The 19,980-nt window shown below is 40.9% G+C and overlaps 1 protein-coding gene across 12 annotated transcripts in view; it reads left to right on the forward strand.

Moving 5' to 3' along the window:
* MPPE1 (metallophosphoesterase 1) overlaps positions 1-19,980 on the forward strand; it is a 121,703-nt gene that overhangs the window by 11,825 nt on the left and 89,898 nt on the right. For 10 of the 12 annotated variants that reach the window (XM_073679013.1, XM_073679015.1, XM_073679014.1 and 7 more), the window contains 2 exons: positions 3,782-4,144; positions 12,928-13,036. In XM_073679013.1, coding sequence (XP_073535114.1) covers positions 3,782-4,144; positions 12,928-13,036 — 472 coding nt within the window. The remainder of the gene's footprint in view (positions 1-3,781; positions 4,145-12,927; positions 13,037-19,980) is intronic. The other 2 variants (XM_073679024.1, XM_073679023.1) reach the window with 1 other exon arrangement.

The following is a 19,980-nucleotide window of genomic DNA, read 5'->3' on the forward strand; positions in this document are numbered from 1 at the left end:
TTCGCCACAACAGTATCTTGGACCCGCCTGGTGTGTTCCTTGGTCTTCATGATGCTCTCTGCACTTGAAACAGAACCCTGAGATTATCACAGAGCAGGTGCATTTATATGGAGACTTGATTACACACAGGTGGATTCTAGTTATCATTACCAGTCATTTAGGACAACATTGGATCATTCAGAGATCCTCGCTGAACTTCTGGAGTGAGTTTGCTGCACTGAAAGTAAAGGGGCCGAATAATATTGCACGCCCCACTTTTCAGTTTTTAATTTTTTAAAGTTTAAAATATCCAATAAATTTAGTTCCACTTCACGATTGTGTCCCACTTGATGTTGATTCTTCCCCAAAAAATTAGAATTTTTTATCTTTATGTTTGAAGCCAGAAATGTGGCAAAAGGTAGAAAAGTTCAAGGGGGTCAAATACTTTCACAAGGCACTGTACATGTAAACAGATTCCTAGACTATAATAAATACAGTGGGTACAGAAAGTATTCAGACCCCTTTACATTTTTCACTCTTTGTTTCATTGCAGCCATTTGGTAAATTCTAAAAAGTTCATTTTTTTTCTCATTAATGTACACTCTGCACCCCATTTTGACGGAAAAAAACAAATGCAGAAATTTTTGCAAATTTATTAAAAAAGAAAAACTGAAATATCACATGGTCATAAGTATTGAGTAGAAGCTCCCTTTTGAGCTAGTACAGCCATGAGTCGTCTTGGGAATGATGCAACAAGTTTTTCACACCTGGATTTGGGGAGCCTCTGCCATTCTTCCTTGCAGATCCTCTCCAGTTCCGTCAGGTTGGATGGTGAACGTTGGTGGACAGCCATTTTCTGGTCTCTCCAGAGATGCTCAATTGGTTTTAGGTCAGGGCTCTGGCTGGGCCAGTCAAGAATGATCACAGATTTGTTCTGAAGCCACTCCTTTGTTATTTTAACTGTGTGCTTAGGGTTATTGTCTTGTTAGAAGGTGAACCTTCGGCCAAGTCTGAGGTCCAGAGCACTCTGGAAGAGGTTTTCATCCAGGATATCTCTGTACTTGGCCACATTCATGTTTCCTTCAATTGCAACCAGTCCTCCTGTCCCTGCAGCTGAAAAACACCCCCAATAGCATGATGCTGCCACCACCATGTTTCACTTTTGGAATTGTATTGGGCAGGTGATGAGCAGTGCCTGGTTTTCTCCACACATACCGCTTAGAACTTTTTTGGTGAAAATTCTATCTTTGTCTCATCAGACCAGAGAATCTTATTTGTCATAGTCTGAGAGTCCTTCATGTGTTTTTAAGCAAACTCTATGCGGGCTTTCTTATGTCTTGCACTGAGGAGAAGCTTCCGTCGGGCTACTCTGCCATAAAGGCCCGACTGGTGGAGGGCTGCAGTGATAGTTGACTTTGTGGAACTTTCTCCCATCTCCCTACTGCATCTCTGGAGCTCAGCCACAGTGATCTTGGGGTTTTCTTCTTTACCTCTCTCACCAAGGCTCTTCTCCCACGATTGCTCAGTTTGACTGGACGGCCATGTCTAGGAAGACTTCTGGTGGTCCCAAACTTCGTCGATTTAAGGATTATGAAGGCCACTGTGCTCTTAGGAACCTTGAGTAATGCAGAAATTCTTTTGTAAACTTGGTCAGATCTGTGCCTTGCCACAATTCTGTCTCTGAGCTCCTTGGGCAATTCTTTTGAGCTCATGATTCTCATTTGGTCTGACATGCACTGTGAGCTGTGAGGTCTTATATAGACAGGTGTGTGCCTTTCCAAATCAAGTCCTATCAGTTTAATTAAACACAGCTTGACTCCAATGAAGGAGTACAACCATCTCAAGGAGAATGACAAGGAAATGGACAGCATGTGACTTAAATATCAGTGTCTGAGCAAAAGGTCTGAATACTTAGGATTGCCATTTCATTAGCTTGCAGGCCGATTACCAAGCATTTTTGATGCATTTCCGCGTGGAAAAAACGCCTCGAAAATGCATCAAAAATGCTACGTGTGCGCTTAACTTCAGTCTACTTAGTGTCCAGGAAAAATGTTGCATTATATAACATTGACTGAATACAAATTTTGAGCCACCCAGATCTAGAAATGCCCATAGTTACTGAGCACGAGATGCCATCCTTTGTTGTGACTGTGCCCTGCAAGGACCTTTGGGCAGTTCGCTTAGATCACATATGTCAAACTCTGGGCCGCGGGCCAAATCTGGCCCTCAGGGTGATTTTATTTGGCCTGCGACGGGAAAGGTGAATTTTTTGGGGGGCCATTATATTGTATGGAGGACTATATGGGGATATTATTCTGTTTGGAAGGCAATGCAGGGCCCATTATACTATATGGAGGACTATGTGGAGCCATTATACTGTATGGAGGACTGTGTGGCCCATTATACTGTGTGGAGGGCTGTGTGGGTATCACAGTTGAGTAATCATACTGTGATGGGTCACCATACTTTGCCAAGGAGGGGTACAGTAAGGTCATTATACTGTGCATGTGGAGGTGTTCACTGTGGGGGAATCTTACTGTGTTTGGTGGGCACTTTTATTGGCATCATACTTTATTATCTGTATTATTCAAGGTTGTTTGTCCTTTGTTATTACATATTTAAATTAAGCCATTGGTCCATATGCTTTACTGCTCTTACATAGCATATTATATTATTCCAGTATGCCCCATTTATGATTAGGTGTTTTATTTTATTCTAAGATCTATAAAATAAAATGTACTTTGTTCGTAGGATAACCCCTTGTCTGTTTCCATATGAAAAGGTTCATCGTTATACTTGATAAGGAAAAACTTCCTCAATTTTAGAGATTTTTTTTTAAGAAATATCAAGGTTGGCACGCGACTTTGTCCAAGCTTTTAATTTTGGCCCTCTGTGTATTTGAGTTTGACATCCCTGGTCTATATGAAACAGGTCCTTTAAAGAGAAACCATCCCAATGAAGATTTGAGCACATATATCTCTTGCCTGTTGTCTCGTATTGCAAATATGGTATCTGGTTCCCGCCATATGGTTTTGTTAACCCACTACACCCTGCAGAAAAACATTCACATATTAAAAAAAAGGCTCAGTACATGCATTGTTTGTGCCCACTGTTGGGCACATACACTCAGGAGGTATGCACCCGACAGTAGTCACACTGAAATAAAATGCCTCCGTCTGTATAGGAAAGTGCAGTCTGCAATGCTTACGTATATACCGTAGTTAAACAATATTCTAGTGCATACCTCCTTCTGATGAACAGAGACCTATGGAAACATTAAAGCATCCCTCCAGTGTTTCTTTTTATTTCACCGCTAGACTGATGCCACTAATCCTAAGTTCTCTGACCCCCAGTAATATACTTATCATCCGTTGTCTTCTGCTCTTACCAGTGCTGCTCCGACCCCACTTTGCCATCTTGTGACCGCAACTTCTGACTGACCGGAAGTCAGAGGTAACAGTCACAAGCTTTGAAGGAAAGTCTATGAGAGCAAGAACGAGGCTCTCATAGATTTGCATTGAGATGTGACTTCTGGCCCGCCTAGCAAACACTGGAGAGATCCGGCAGGTCACAATCTGCAGGAGACGACTGGAGTGGCGCCCATAGCAGATGAAAACAGCGGCTGGTAATTCTAATACTTGGGGTAGGGAACTGGAATGGTGCTTTAAAATATTCGTCTGGAGGAGGGAGAGTTCCTCCTGACGTATTCTGTAGGCATAGACGCAGTCTGCACTTAACCTAAAGATGTTTTCTTTTAATTCAATCCTATTAATAGCCTGAGTGGTAACATTGTTTTCTATAGACAGGCACAATGCAACCATCGTGACTTCACCAGAGATGAAAACGAATGCACATGGATGTCATATATTTATGGATTCCCTGTGATCGACACAGACATGGCTGCAATGAAGTCTGGACTTGGAACAGAAAAGAGTTCCCGCCTTAATAGGAACATTGTGTTTTTGTTAAAGTGCCTTGGTTGTACATTTTTCACTATTTTTTTCTGCGAGTTCTTTCTTTACTACTTTGTCATAATCCAGTGTCACTGGCCAAACCTGAAGACTAGTACCAGTCCGCCACCAACATCTTCACTGAAGGCTATGTTCTTATCAGATACCCATCTGCTTGGGGAAATCACTGGCCATTGGTTTGACAAATTTAGACGGTAAGAACTGAGAGGATGTGGAATACCATTAGTTATGTGCTTTATTTCTACTAATTAAGCAGTAAAACTGAACCAAAGACAATCGAATGCGAGGAGTTAAGCAATGTTTTTTAAGAAGTATTGCCATCTCGTACATTTCTGGCACATAAGTACAGACCAAAAGTTTGGACACACCTCATTTAAAGATTTTTCTGTATTTTTATGACTATGAAAATTGTACATTCACACCGAAGGCATCAAAACTATGAATTAACACATGTGGAATTATATCCTTAACAAAAAAATGTGAAACAACTGAAAATATGTCTTATATTCTAGGCTCTTCAAAGTAGCCACCTTTTGCTTTGATGACTGCTTTGCACACTCTTGGCATTCTCTTGATGAGCTTCAAGAGGTAGTCACCGGAAATGGTCTTCCAACAATCTTGAAGGAGTTCCCAGAGATGCTTAGCACTTGTTGGCCCTTTTGCCTTCACTCTGCGGTCCAGCTCACCCCAAACCATCTCGATTGGGTTCAGGTCTGGTGACTGTGGAGGCCAGGTCATCTGGCGTAGCACCCCATCACTCTCCTTCTTGGTCAAATAGCCCTTACACAGCCTGGAGGTGTGTTTGGGGTCATTGTCCTGTTAAAAAATAAATGATGGTCCAACTAAACGCAAACCGGATGGAATAGCATGCCGCTGCAAGATGCTGTGGTAGCCATGCTGGTTCAGTATGCCTTCAATTTTGAATAAATCCCCAACAGTGTCACAAGCAAAGCACCCCCACACCATCACACCTCCTCCTCCATGATTCACGGTGGGAACCAGACATATAGAGTCCATCCGTTCACCTTTTCTGCACAACACGGTGGTTGGAACTAAAGATCTCAAATTTGGACTCATCAGACCAAAGCACAGATTTCCACTGGTCTTATGTCCATTCCTTGTGTTCTTTAGCCCAAACAAGTCTCTTCTGCTTGTTGCCTGTCATAGAATCATAGAATCATAGAATGTAGAGTTGGAAGGGACCTCCTGGGTCATCTGGTCCAACCCCCTGCTCACAGCAGGATTCACTAAATCATCTCAAACAGATGTCTGTCCATCCTCTGTTTGAAGACGTCCATTGAAGGGGAACTCACCACCTCTCGTGGCAGCCTGTTCCACTCATTAATCACCCTAACTGTCAAAAAGTTTTTTCTAATATCTAATCTGTGTCTCCTCCCATTTAGTTTCATCCCATTGCTTCTAGTCTTTCCTTGTGCAAATGAGAATAAAGATGATCCTTCTACAATGTGACAGCCCTTGACATATTTGTAGACAGCTATTAAGTCTCCTCTCAGTCTTCTTTTTTGCAAGCTAAACATTCCCAAATCCTGCAACCGTTCCTCATAGGACAGGGTTTGCAGACCAGTCACCATTCTGGTCGCTCTTCTCTGAACTTGCTCCAGTTTGTCTATGTCTTTTTTAAAATGTGGTGCCCAAAACTGTACACAGTATTCCAGATGAAGTCTGACCAAAGAGGAGTAAAGACCGATAATTACTTCACGTGATCTAGACTGTATGCTTCTGTTAATACATCCCAGAATTGTATTTGCCTTTTTTGCTGCTGCATCACACTGTTGACTCATGTTCAGTCTATGATCTATTAGTATACCTAAGTCTTTTTCACATGTACTGTTGCTTAGCTCTATTCCTCCCATTCTGTATATGCTTTTTTCATTTTTATTGCCCAGATGTAGTACTTTGCATTTTTCCCTGTTAAAAACCATTCTGTTGGTTGCTGCCCACTGCTCCAGTTTATTTAGGTCTTTTTGAATCCTCTCTCTCTCTTCTCTAGTATTAGCTATCCCTCCTAGCTTTGTGTCATCAGCAAATTTAATCAGTTTACCCTCAATTCCTTCATCTAAATCATTGATAAAGATGTTGAACAATACAGGTCCCAGGACGGAGCCCTGTGGTACCCCACTTGAGACATTCATCCAGCTGGATGTGAAGCCATTTACAACCACCCTTTGAGTCCGATCACTAAGCCAGTTATGAATCCACCTAACAGTTGCCTGGTCCATTGCATACTTGGTCATTTTTTCAATAAGGATGGTGTGAGATACTTTGTCAAATGCTTTGCTGAAGTCAAGATATACTATATCTACAGCATTTCCCTGATCCACCCAGTCAGTGATTCTGTCATAGAAGGAAATTAAGTTAGTCTGACATGACTTGTTAGTTACAAACCCATGCTGACTCTGGTTAATCACTTCATTCTTATCCATGTACTTACATACATGTTGTTTAATAATTTGTTCAAAGATCTTTCCTGGTATAGAAGTCAGACTCACCGGCCTATAGTTCCCTGGGTCCACCTTCTTCCCCTTTTTGAAGATAGGAACAACATTTGCTCTTCTCCAGTCTTCTGGGACTTCTCCTGTTCTCCAAGAATTTTCAAAGATTATGGAGAGTGGTTCTAAAATTTCTTCTACGATCTCCTTCAGTACTCTGGGGTGTAATTCATCTGGACCTGGAGACTTGAACTCATTTATGTTAGCTAAATATTCCCTCACAATCTTTCTGTTTACAGATAACTTGGATTCTTCTATTCCTTTAAAACGACAGTGAAGATCAGTTGATGATACATTTTCTTTCTGAGAGAAAACAGATGCAAAATAGGAATTAAAAAGTTCGGCCTTCTCAACATCCTCTCTTACCATTTCTCCATTTTCATCCTGTAAAAATCCTATAGCATCTTTGACTTTTCTTTTACTTTTGACATACCCCCAAAATCCTTTTTTGTTGCTTTTGACATCTCTTGCAAGCCTTAATTCATTGTCAGCTTTAGCTAACCTGATACGTGCCCTACAGGATCTGCAGACTGCATTATAATCTTCTTTAGATATGCCTCCCTCTTTCCATTTAATAAACATTTCTTTCTTTCTTTTTAGCATGTGTTTAAGTTCTGTGTTCATCCATCCTGGTTTCCTTAAATGCTTCCCATTCTTCCTACTTTTCGGGATTGTTAACGATTGTGCTTTGAGAATCTCATTTTTAAAAATTTCCCATCCTTCCTGGACATTTTTGTCCTTAAGGACATCCAGCCATTGGATCCCTCCTATTCTCTTTCTGAGTCTCTTAAAATCTGCCTTTCTAAAGTCTAACCTTGAAGTTTGAGTCTTCACATGTCTTCCTCCTCTAGTTATCGAAAATTCTATAATAGCATGATCGCTGCCTCCTAGGGTCCCAGCCACCTTTACCTCCTCAACCATTTCATCCCTGTTTATAAGGATTAGATCCAAAGTAGCAGATCCCCTTGTTTTCTCCCCTACCTTTTGGAAGATAAAGTTGTCAGCAAGAGAGGATAAGAATTTGCTTGACCTGTTAGTTTTACTTGAGAGAGATTCCCAACAAATGTCTGGATAGTTGAAATCTCCCATGACCACTATGTCATATTTTTTTGAGAACTTGGTCATTTGATACATAAAGAGTTCATCCATATCTTCAGCTTGCCCAGGTGGCCTGTAGTAAATGCCTACAATGGTGTCCTTTCCATTGTTCTCTCCTTGTATTCTTACCCAAACAGTTTCCACAGAACTCCCAATCTCTGAAGCTTCAATCTCTGTGCAGATATACGCTTTTCTAACCTACAATGCGACACCTCCTCCTCGTTTATCAAGTCTGTTTCTTGCAAATAAGTTGTATCCTTTTAGCCTTTTATTCCAATCATGTGTATCGTCCCACCAAGTTTCAGTGATTCCAATGACATCATATTTCTTTTCCTGCATTAGTAGTTCCAATTCTCCTTGTTTGTTGCCCATGCTTTGTGCATTTGTATAAAAACATTTTAGTTTGTGATTGGTTTCTCTTCCTCCCATATTTTTATTATTTAAATTGTTTTGTCTTTGTTCTTCCTTTCCACTTCCAGTAGCAGAGATCTCAATAGTATTTGTCAGCTGTATGGCTTTTTCTGGCCTTTTGCTTCCCTTCCCACATTGTTCTAGTTTAAAGCTCTCCTGATGAGTGTAGCAAGGCGACTTCCAAATACATGTTTTCCAGTCTTTGTAAGGTGCACCCCATCTCTAGCAAGTAGTCCATCGTATAGGTAATTCATTCCGTGATCCAGAAATCCAAATCCTTGTTGACGGCACCATCGACGTAGCCAGTTGTTCACCTGTAGAATCTTATTCCACCTCATTGTTCCATGGCCATCCACTGGGAGGATGGATGAGAAGACCACCTGCGCTCCCAATTCTTTCACTTTCTTGCCTAAGTCTTCAAAGTCACTGCAGATGGTTTCCAGGTCCTTTCTTGCGGTGTCATTTGTCCCCACATGTATTAGCAGGAATGGGTAGTGATCTGTAGGTCTGAAGAGTCTTGATATCCTGTCAGACACATCTTTAATTTTTGCTCCTGGAAGACAGCACATTTCTCTTGAGGTTATGTCTGGTCTGCAGATAGCGGCCTCTGTTCCTCTTAACAGGGAATCCCCCATGACCACCACTCTCCGTTTTTTCTTCACAACATTCTTCTTTCTCCATCCAGGAGGATTCTGAGGGCTTACAAGGTTATTCATTGCTGGCAAAGTCTTATCTTGCTGTATTTCTTCATGGTGCTCCTGTGAGAGAGCCTGATACTGGTTCCTGAGCAGTATGGGTGCTGACTGCCTCTCGATCCTCCTGCTTCTCTGGGTCACATGCTTCCATTCCTCTGTTTCCTCAGGTGCAGTTCGAATTTCTTCTCTTTCTGAATCATGAAGAGATAATTCTGCTCTGTCTAAGAACTCCTTAGCAGTGGTTTCCTAGCAGCTATTTTACCATGAAGGCCTGCTGCACAAAGTCTCCTCTTAACAGTTGTTGAAGAGATGTGTCTGCTGCTAGAACTCTGTGTGGCATTGACCTGGTCTCTAATCTGAGCTGTTGTTAACCTGCGCTTTCTGAGGCTGGTGACTCGGATAAACTTATCCTCAGAAGCAGAGGTGACTCTTGGTCTTCCTTTCCTGGGGCGGTCCTCATGTGTGCCAGTTTCTTTGTAGCGCTTGATGGTTTTTGCAACTGCACTTGGGGACACTTTCAAAGTTTTCCCAATTTTTCGCACTGGCTGACCTTCATTTCTTAAAGTAATGATGGCCACTTGTTTTTCTTTACTTGGCTGCTTTTTTCTTGCCATAATACAAATTCTAACAGTCTATTCAGTAGGACTATGAGCTGTGTATCCACCTGACTTCTGCACAACACAACTGATGGTCCCAACCCCATTTATAAGGCAAGAAATCCCACTTATTAAACCTGACAGGGCACACCTGTGAAGTAAAAACCATTTCCGGTGACTACCTCTTGAAGCTCATCAAGAGAATGCCAAGAGTGTGCAAAGCAGTCATCAAAGTAAAAGGTGGCTACTTTGAAGAACCTAGAATATAAGACATATTTTCAGTTGTTTCACACTTTTTTGTTAAGTATATAATTCCACATGTGTTAATTCATAGTTTTGATGCCTTCAGTGTGAATGTACAATTTTCATAGTCATAAAAATACAGAAATTTCTATAAATGAGAAGGTGTGTCCAAACTTTTGGTCTGTACTGTATATCTGTCTCACTAAAGGGACCTTCATGTGTCTTCAGAATATGGGCCCCATTGTATGCTGCTTTTAGTGGAGAGGTGGTCGAAATGGAAACTCCAGCCACCTCTCCACACATTGTGGAGCGCGTCAGCACCCATTTGCAAAACAGATGCAGGTCCCGTTGGTGGAATCTGCTTTTATTATACATTTATGGCATATCTTAAGTTCATTCAATCAGTATTTGATGTGTTTTTGTTGCTATGGATTTTCTGCACCAATTAGCATATTTTCTTTGCATTTTTTTTTCAGCTGTGGTAAGAGAAATTGATTTGTTGCAGATTTGAAAAACTCACCACAGTTCAGTTTCCGCAACATAAAAAAAGCACAGTGGACATGAGATACCGTATATATATATATATATATATATATATTGTATATATAAATTCCATTGTCTTCGTTGAAGTTGTAATACGCTGTGTTTTTTTTGCATGAAAGTATGCAGCTGAAAAAAAACACTCCAAATACTCATCATGGGAACTTGGCATTGTTTAGCATTATGTCGTTTTAGTTGAAAAAGATATGTACAATTTTTAGTTTTTTTTTCTTCTCCAATACATCTAAAACAAAAAATGGATCTACTTTTCAAATTGTCCTAATAGAAAATAATCCTATGATTTTCTGTGAACAGCTCCTACACATACTTTTGTTTCTTCATAAAGCCTATGCATAAAACCCTGCGTGTGGTCTGATTCTGCAGTCTTGTATTACTTCTCTTTACGGTCTCTAGGTTAGAAGAATTAGATCGAAGAAAAAATCCTCTCATATTCCTTTTCGATATATATTATTCACAAAAATTGTAAAATGCTCTGTCCATCTTCGTAACCATAGATTTTTTTTTAGAGTGAAAAAATAGGTAACTTTGCAGTAAGTTTTTTTTATTTTCTACGGTTTTCTTTTAGCTGCTGCATTGCAGAATTATTTTTCTTCATAGTAACAGACTGCAAATACACTGAGCAGTCTCCATTTCTACTGTCTAACCTCTACTTCTGGCTAAACTACTGAAAGTCATTTAGAACAAAGGAGGGGAAAAATGGAAGAAATGCTTCCTGAAGTGGCTTGTACAATTTTATTGTAGGTTAAAGGGGTTGTCTGGGACTTTTATTTTGATGTTTTACTTTTAGGATAGGCCACCAATATCTGATTGGTGGGGGTGCAACATCCGGCACAACCACTGATCAGCTGTTCTCCGTTTCTTTGCACCCTCACCGATTAGGTATTGATGACCTATGATAACGATAGGCCATCAGTATGAAAGTCCTGGACAATCCCTTTAAAGATGGCTTGTGGAATATGCAAATTATCCGTGGAAACACTGCCCAGAAACAAATCTTGCAGTGCCCTTTATTTGCCCTATAATATGGAAAGGGTACGTAATCACAAGTGTTCCCAAAATGTTGGACATGTGCGGTTCAAGTCTACATCCATGCTTGGGGATAATGTATCCCGTTCGCAGCGTTGTCAATGGAATCATATACTCTGTGAACTAAGTGCGCAGAACGTTTTACCTCTCGGTCCAGTATCTCCACCTTCTTGACTTCATATTAAATATTTGTGTACAGAGCAAGCTGTCTTCAAACGTCTATTTTTAGCTAAATAACGTGGCTGCTACGGCTAAGAAACACTAATAAAAAGAGTACCAGAGCAGTAGTGTATGATGGTGATGCTGGTTTAGGGGGGCAAAAAACACCTAGTAGGTTGTCTTTACTACCTTCCAACATGTGATGTAAATGTACATCACATTTATGGAGCTAGCTAAGTTTTACCATGTAGATGCCGCTGTCCACCTGACAGCGGAATTTAAGTGCTTTGTCTGTGTAGGAAAGAATACCATTAAGGTGCCCGAAAAAATCAAGGGGTGCCAATGGGTTTCCATAGCAGCAGGGAGCCTACTGAAGGCCCCTGGTGTTGCCATATGGCTACTCCTATGAAGCCCATAGAAGATTATTAATTTCACCATTTACTGCTTAAAGAGGTTTTTCCACAAACAAAAGTTGATTTTAATCACTAGATCTTTGAATAATAAGAAGTTCCACAATTGGATGCGTATTAAATAAAATGTTCCTGTGCTGAGATAATCTTATTAATGTGCCCCTGCTGTGTACTGTGTAATGGCTGTGTCTGACCGTGTTCGGAGCACGGTCTGATCATACCACAGCTCCTTGGCAGGGGAGGAAGCAAAATAGTATATAGACATTACATCACGGGATCACAAATTATTCCTTTTGAGGTAAAACATTTCAATGTCTGCTTTTAAACAATGTTTTACTTCAAAGAAAATCAGCTGTGATCCTCTGCTGTAATGTCAGTATACTCTTTTGCATCCTCCCCTGCCCAGGAGCTGTGGTATGATCAGACCATGTTCCTGCACATGGCCTATGCATCTCCATGGTTAAGAACCCATGATGGGTTTTGTAGCGTGTAGGCCACGTGTTTCTATTTTAAATATTTTTTTTTCACTAGATGTTTGGTTTTTTATTTTAACGAAGATGAAATACAATACAAGTAAAATTCAGTTTGTATCTGGATCTACCTCTTTGTACCTTGTGTATTCCCTGGTAGTTTATTTTCATTTTAGATTTATCAGTGCAATAAAAAAAAAAACATTAACATGATTTAACATAAGGAGTTAAACCAAACACCCCATTTGCAGTTGCATGCTTCTGGTTGTTTGCCCCTTATCAGTGCAAAGCAGGAGGCCTGATTTGTCTAGGTGACATTATAGTTGTAGTCTTCTCTGAGAAGGCTATTTGCATTAATTTCCCAGAGAAGCATTGTATATAGCCTATAAGTTTCTTTATGCAGGCTTGGCACTCACAATTATAAGAAGGGTTACCCCTTAGACCCACCATCAGAGGGATCTCACCCAGTCAAATCAGCTTTGTACTGATGAAGGTGAAAACAACCTAAAATATGTCTGGAAATTGAGATTTTGGTTTGCCTTATTATCCTAAATTATGTGTCAAATCTCATTAAAGAGTTGATATTGACTTTTAGGATTGTTACCCACCAGTAGGTTTCACTACAGTTCCAGTCATCTTCCTCTTTGAAGAGCAGATTTTCATATACCGATATATATGTTAAAAAGTTCTTGCTTGCCTGTTATTGTACATGAATTTTTGTAATCTGCTCCAGAAAACGGACTGTGAACATGCTGTATGTCAAGTTTCCTAATTTCCTTTACTGTTTTCCTTGGTTAGGGAATGGCAGATGGAGCGGGCATATCAGAGTGCCATTTGGTTACTACAGCCGGATATTGTTTTTATTCTTGGGGATCTGTTTGATGAGGGTAAATGGAGCAACTCTAAGGTAACATATCTAACAATGCTGCTATTTTGGATTGAAAGTGTGTGTGTGCGTGCAAGACTCAATATTATTTTCTAATTAATGGCAGCATATTCTTATCACAGGCTCAACCAGCTACAATTGCAAAGGTCACAAGAAAATATTGCATAATTTTGGGTATTATCGCAGAATACAGGCACATAGTTTTTGACGCTATCACACATTTCACGCTGCTGGAGCTTTGTCATTCCAAAGGGTGGGGTAGGGGAGCTGCTTTATTCCACTGCTAGAGGCATAGATTTGGCTCGAAAGTAATACTATACACACAGAAATGGGCCTGTATGCACCTACCATGCCCCTCTCTGGGTGAGATGGCACTGTACTCTTATTACTTCCTGGAGACTATGAAATTCTATTGAGACTTTTCAGATCATTTATTGCAGCTGCCTTAAAGAATACATACCTTGCTGCTCTGTTTATATACTTCATACAGGAGACAAAAAGATGCATCTCTAAGGCGAGGTTTACATTAATACATGTCCCTCTGTTGAGCAATACACTGTGTACCCAACTATTAGGCAAATTATATTTTTGATGATTAATTTTATTATTGAACAACTGCATTGTTGTCGATCAATCCGAAAGGTTAATAAACCTAAAACCTGAATATTTTAGAAAGTAAGTGAGGTTTTGTCTAGCTTAGGAAAATGTATATGTGTGCAGAATTATTGGGCAACTACTAGTTTGCAGAATTATTATGCAGCTAAATGAAAAACTTAATTTTTCCATCTAAATTATTTCTTTTAATCAGTGACGATAATGACCAAACAACTCAATGTACAAAAATGCATTTTATTTTTCTGACATTTCCCCCAAAATTATCAGTGACCAATGTAGCCATCCTTCTGTTCAGTAACAGTCATAGGCCTTCCATCAATGGAGTCTGTCATTTTCTTAATCTGTTGATCAACTTTTTGGGCAGCACCAGCCACAGCCTCCAATACACTGTTCAGTGAGGTGTACTGTTTTCCGTTACCGTATTGTTCCCGTTTTTTTTTTTTTTTTTTTATATATAGAATTTTTATTAACTTTTTCAAAAAGAAACAAAACATACCAGATTAAAGTGACAATCAGATATCTGTTCGCAGACAGGGTATAAAGAGATAGTACTTACATATTTGATTGGTAAAGCAAAATAATATAAGAACTTAATAACAATGTAACTTACATCAGTTTAATTAACATGCAATCCAGTTGATACTCTGATTCATTGAAGCCATCTTGTTAGATTAGACCACCTATGTTAGTATTATAGACCTTCACCAAATGATCCCTCCATTCCACTCTCTCCCCCTCCTCCTCCTCAATCCAGGTGTAATGGACCTAGGCTATCCCCAAGATCTTCCAGAATGTACCACGCTGTGGAAGTGAAGGGTTCCACCTTTTTCTTTTTTTTTCATTTAATGAACAGCAATTTACAATAAACTTTTTCCATTTCGGAAGAAATTTGCCAGCTTGCGTTTCCTTATTGCTAAGGGCATCTTGTTGCTCTATTCCAATAAAATGTTTCAGTTGAGCTGTTAACTCTTCAATTGGGGGGGGGGGTGTTGGGTTCTAGCCAATATTTAAGTAATTTGTTTTTTTGCCAGGATAAGTAGGGTGTGGAGCAATTTCAGAGGGTTTCCCCTCAGGGTTTTCTGTGTTGTTCCAAAAATATAACAAGGCTAGATAAGGGGAAAGCGTATAACCCGGACCCCATATGGTGTCGATCATAGTTGATACTTGTCCCCAATATGAAACTGAAGCTGGGCATGACCATAGGCCATGCATGAGGTCGGATAGTGGAAGGTGGCATTTAGGGCAAGCTGTTAGCCTGTTTGAAAGCGGGTCTTTTTTAGGTATGTTAAATGCATAGATGGCGCCGTGCATGATTTTATTTTGCTTTTCTCTCCATGCTTCGTTTATAATGTGTTTTCTTATTAAATTCCAGCCTGACCTGATGTTATCAAAGATTTCCACATCCTCCAACTGTTGTCTCCAATATTTGAAGAAATTATCTGGGTGAACTCCTAGTAGATTGGATCTCATTACAAAATAAAGGACAAAAATTGAAGGGGTACCCATTGGAGACAACAGAATGACATCCAAGACATTTTGGGAGACCTCAAAGGTCACATCTTTTAAATTGGCTATAATAGATAGTTTGATTTGTTCATATTGGAAATAATGTTGGGGAGGTAGATTGTATTTGTCTAAACACTCGGTATATGTCATCCATCTTTGCTCACTTGAGCGGAGAAGATGGGATGGGATGCGTTGTCTACACCTGCTTGTTGCCATTTCAGAAATAGTTTATTTTCATTACCCTGGAGGACTAATCCTGGGACGTTTTCCTTTCCAAATAAAGTGACTGAAGGCCCTATTGAGTATAGTTACATTCATGTGTTTCAGGAGTAATGGTAAGGTTTGTAGTTGATACATAATCCTGGCTGTACTGATCATTTTTACTAGATGTGCCCTACCTATAAAAGATAGGGGCAAATCATCGCATGATTTTAATTAATTTGTCGATTTTTAAAAAATTTTTTTTTTTTATAAGAGGAGGGTAGTTTAAGGTGTATATAGATGAAGGCAAACGGCCTATTTTAATTCCCAGGTAGGTGACATATGAGAGTGCTAGGGATATACCATTTAAAGACCCCTCTGGGCACAGTTTTGTTCCCTTCTCGGTTAATGGGAGTATTTCACATTTTTTTAACATTTGATTTTAAACCCTGAGTAAGAGCCAAAATTTTTAAGTAAGTCTAATACTATAGGTAGATGTTGGGTGGGGTCAGACAAATAAAATGACATAGTCAGCAAAAAAGCCACCTGAATTGATTTCCTAGTAAACTGAATGCCTGAAAGTGCTTGGATCAGACAAGATGCGGACTAAGGGCTCCAGAGCTAAGTTGAAGAGGAGGGGGACAACGGACAACCTTGCCTTGTTCCTTTCTCAAGGGGGAATGGAGTGGACAAGAAACCCGGAGTGTAAATCTGAGCCCTTGGAGATGAATATAGATTACGAATGTAGTTAAAGAAGGGGCTTGCTAGTGACATTTTTGTTAAGACCATATATAACCACTCCCAGTTTATCAAAAGCTTTTTCCGCATCCAAGGAAACAATCGCTGGGGAGCCCTTTAAATCTGGTAAGGAGTGAATTTTATCTAGTACCAGTAGTACTTTTTTGATATTTAGAGTGGCCAAGCGACCTTTTACAAAGCCCACCTGGGCAGGAGAAATGAGATGGTGTAAGATGGAGGCCAGTCTGTCAGCCATTATTTTAGATATGATCTTAATATCAGTATTAATGAGAGAGATTGGTCTGTATGAGCTAGGGGATAGTGGGTCTTTATCTGGTTTTAGTAGTAATTTAAAATACGCTGTGTTTGCAGAAGGTAAAATGGGGTCGCCTTGAGATAGTTTATTACTTGTTGTTCCCGTTTTTAAGAAGGGCCCGCAAGTTCTCAATAAGGTTTAGGTCTGGTGAGGAAGGCGGCAATGTCATTATTCTTTCATCTTTTAAGACCTTTACTGGCAGCAAAGTAGTGGAGTACCTTGAATGCAATAGAGCATTGTACTTTTTCCTGTACCACTGCTTGAAGAAAGTGTCTTCCAAAAACGGGCAAAATTGATTTTTGAGTCCATCTTCAACCTGAAACCGTCCAACTAGCTCATCTTTATGCCAGCTTATAGCAGTACCCCACCTCCACCTTTCTGGGGGCTGAATTGAAGTGGAGATCTGCCCATTAGTGATCCAGTCATGGGACCATCCATCTGGTCCATTAAGAGTCACTCTCATTTCATCAGTTTTATAAAACATTTGAAAAATGTGTCCTGAGATATTTCTTGTCCCAGTCTTGACATTTCTGTGTCTTGTTCACTGATGGTCAGGTTTCAGCCTACCTTACCTTGGTCATATTTCTGAGCACCGAACATCTTGTACTTCTGGGCACTCCAGAGAGGTTGCAGTTCTGGAATATGACAGCACTGGAGCATAATTGCTTCTTGGTCACTTCACATTTGATTCTTCTCAAATCTTTTTCAGTTAATCTACTTGTTTTCTTGTCACCAGGGTCGCAAAAAAATGTGTCAATTTGCAACAAAACTTTTGAGGGTTCTGTGATTACGCCCTAATGTCATAGCATTTTCAAGAGTTCTGCATCTCTCTAACACTTGTTAGTTATATCTCTCTTTGGCCTATTTTACTTGAGGGAAGCAAGCTGCCTAATAATTTTGCACACCTTAATAAAGAGTGATATTCTTAGGCCACACCCTCCTTCATTACACAAATACACATCACCTAATCTGCATCATCCAAAAAGCATTCAAGTTCATACAGCTTGGAGCTGGAAAATCTGCATAAAAATAAGGTCAAATGACTCGTATGTCTAATAATTCTGCACACAGTGTATATTGAGGTTTGTGTCGGAGTCTCCGAAAAATTGTATTCTAATGGGAATCCCAACAAAGCCCCCGACAGTCACTGTGGACACATTTATGTACATGTAAAAAGATGACCTTTGCTGTTACGGAGGCAGAGAGTGACTGTATTGGCTTCATTCAAGAGAGTGGTTACGTTGGGGTTGCCTAATGGGATACAATTTTTTTTTAGGGATTCCTAGCGTATGGTTTGGCAGAGAGCAATGTATTAGTGTGAACCTAGTCTAATATGGCTACCCACAGGAAAGATTAAAAAAATATGTATACAGCTAAAGCAAAATCTACTGAATGAAATGAAAATGAGATACACGAGACAAACCCCTGACAGTAATTATGTGCACTTTTATGTGTCTTTAACAATCTCTTATCTGCCATATTTATACTCGGGTGACTAAAAATGTCCTAGTGATCAATGGGACAGAGTTCACTTCTCTGGACTTTTCTCAGTTTGGGCTGTAAATGTTTTGGTGATTTCTAGTGTACGTGCCAAAAAATGGTGATGTTCTAGTATACTGTTTGTCCGTGATTGCCGGCCTGATTAGAAAGGAAGATAATCAGAAAATGAGCTTTCCTAGGAACTCTCAATTACGGTTATTGGCCTGTCTAATTGGGCCTTTAGAGGTAGTAGTTTTACTACACATGTAGTTGTGTTATCCTTCTTTTAAACCAATTTGTACACTTGATTCTCCTGTGATCTCACACATAGGAAAATATACAATCTCCACGACCGCACCCACTGAGAGAGGGGATCCGCCCACAAGGACAGGAAACCTACAGGTAAAAAGGGGCGATGCCCTTTGCCTCCTTAGTTGGTTTCCTTTCCTTATGGGAACCTGCAGCATGTGGTCCTGTGTCCTGATGCCTCTGTGCGGTACCTGTGAGGACGGCAGAGTCCGAGTCTCCAGTTGCAGCGTCGAGGGAGCCCTGCCTGCCAGACTCCCCCCTGCACTGTAAAGGATGGTGCGATCGCATGGTCCAGGTGGTGCCGCCATGGGTCACGTGGGCGAGGTGCAGAGGATCTCCCTGCATACATCCGGAGGACGCAAGGTGTGGGCATCGGCCGCTCTGTGCCTCGTGCAGGCCGGTTCCGGGTACTTGATTGCGCATGTGCGCCGGCCTGATGACGCGCCCGATAACCCGGAAGTAGTGGATTGACTTCCGGGGGGACTGAGGATGTGCATCAGCCGGCGGGAAGGATGGGTGGGGGCGCGGCCTATAGATGAAATGGGCTTGCGTCCTAGCACAGCCTGTGCTTCACTATGTCTTCCCCCGGAGATGCATAGGAGCACCCACAATGGGCTAAACAGCGCAAAGGCAGCGCCAGGAGCAGCGATGGTGGTCACCCTAAAGGCAGCGATACGACCAGCAGGCGTGAGGAGTGCCTTCAGTCCAAGCCCTCCAAACCCAGCGCTGTGCCTCCACCTCCAGAGACTGTATCCCATTGACAAGCTTCAGATGGTGAGTGTATCTATGTGATCACCTGGTGAGCTGAATCCCCCTTCTTTTCTATATGCCCTTAGGCTAAAAAGAAGCCGTCCAAGAATAAACATAAAGAGTGTGCTTTCAGCCCCTCCCTGATGATTATCTCAAACGTTTGTCAGCCTTGCATCTTTCAGACCCTGGATGAGGAAGCGCCTGTCTGTAATGCGGACCTAAAGTCTTTTATTAGAGAAGAAATCAGGAATACCCTTAATAAAGTGCATAAGCCTAAGAAACAGAAGACTAGCCAGGAAGTGTATAATTCCGGGTCTGAATCTGTGGTAGAGATACAGGAGGAGGAATTATTAGAATCCTCGTCATCATCCGATGAGGACGGAAGTGTTTCCCTATTCAGGATATAGACACCCTAGTAAAATCTGTTCTTTCTACTATGGGTATAACAGATTCCAGGGAAATAAACTGAGCTCAGGAATTAATGTTTGCAGGCCTGTCTCAAAAAAGCGCAAGTCCTTTCCAGTCATTGACGCAATAAAGGATCTTGTGCGGCAGGCGTGGGAGAAACATGATACCCGCGGGTTCCTTTCCTCATCATCAAAACAACGTAAATACCCCTTTGATCATACCCAGCTGTCTGGATGGAGCAAGGTCCCAAGAGTCGATGTGGCTGTTGCTTCTTCCTCTAAAAGAAATGTACTATCCTTAAGGACCCATCAGACTGAAAAGCGGAAACGTTACTAAAGCGAGCCTGGGAGTCATCTTCAGGTGCTTTCAAACCAGCAATAGCCAGTACCTGCATTACAAGATCTATGCTGTTATGAATTGATCAACTGGAGGATCAAATTAAAACAGGAACATCTAGAGATAGTGTTAGGCCACACCACTGCGGAGCTGGGGAACAGAGGCTATCTAGCAGATGCTTCAGCTGATTCTCTCCTTTTAGCAGCCAGAGCTGCAGGCTTATGTAACGCTGCTCGTCGGGCTTTATGGTTAAAAGAATGGAAGGGGGGATGCACACGCTAGATCTAAATTGTGCACCATTCCATGC

This window comes from Phyllobates terribilis, unplaced genomic scaffold, assembly GCF_046119375.1.
Source record: "Phyllobates terribilis strain yellow unplaced genomic scaffold, ASM4611937v1 Scaffold_4__5_contigs__length_816908805, whole genome shotgun sequence".
NCBI lineage: Eukaryota > Metazoa > Chordata > Amphibia > Anura > Dendrobatidae > Phyllobates > Phyllobates terribilis.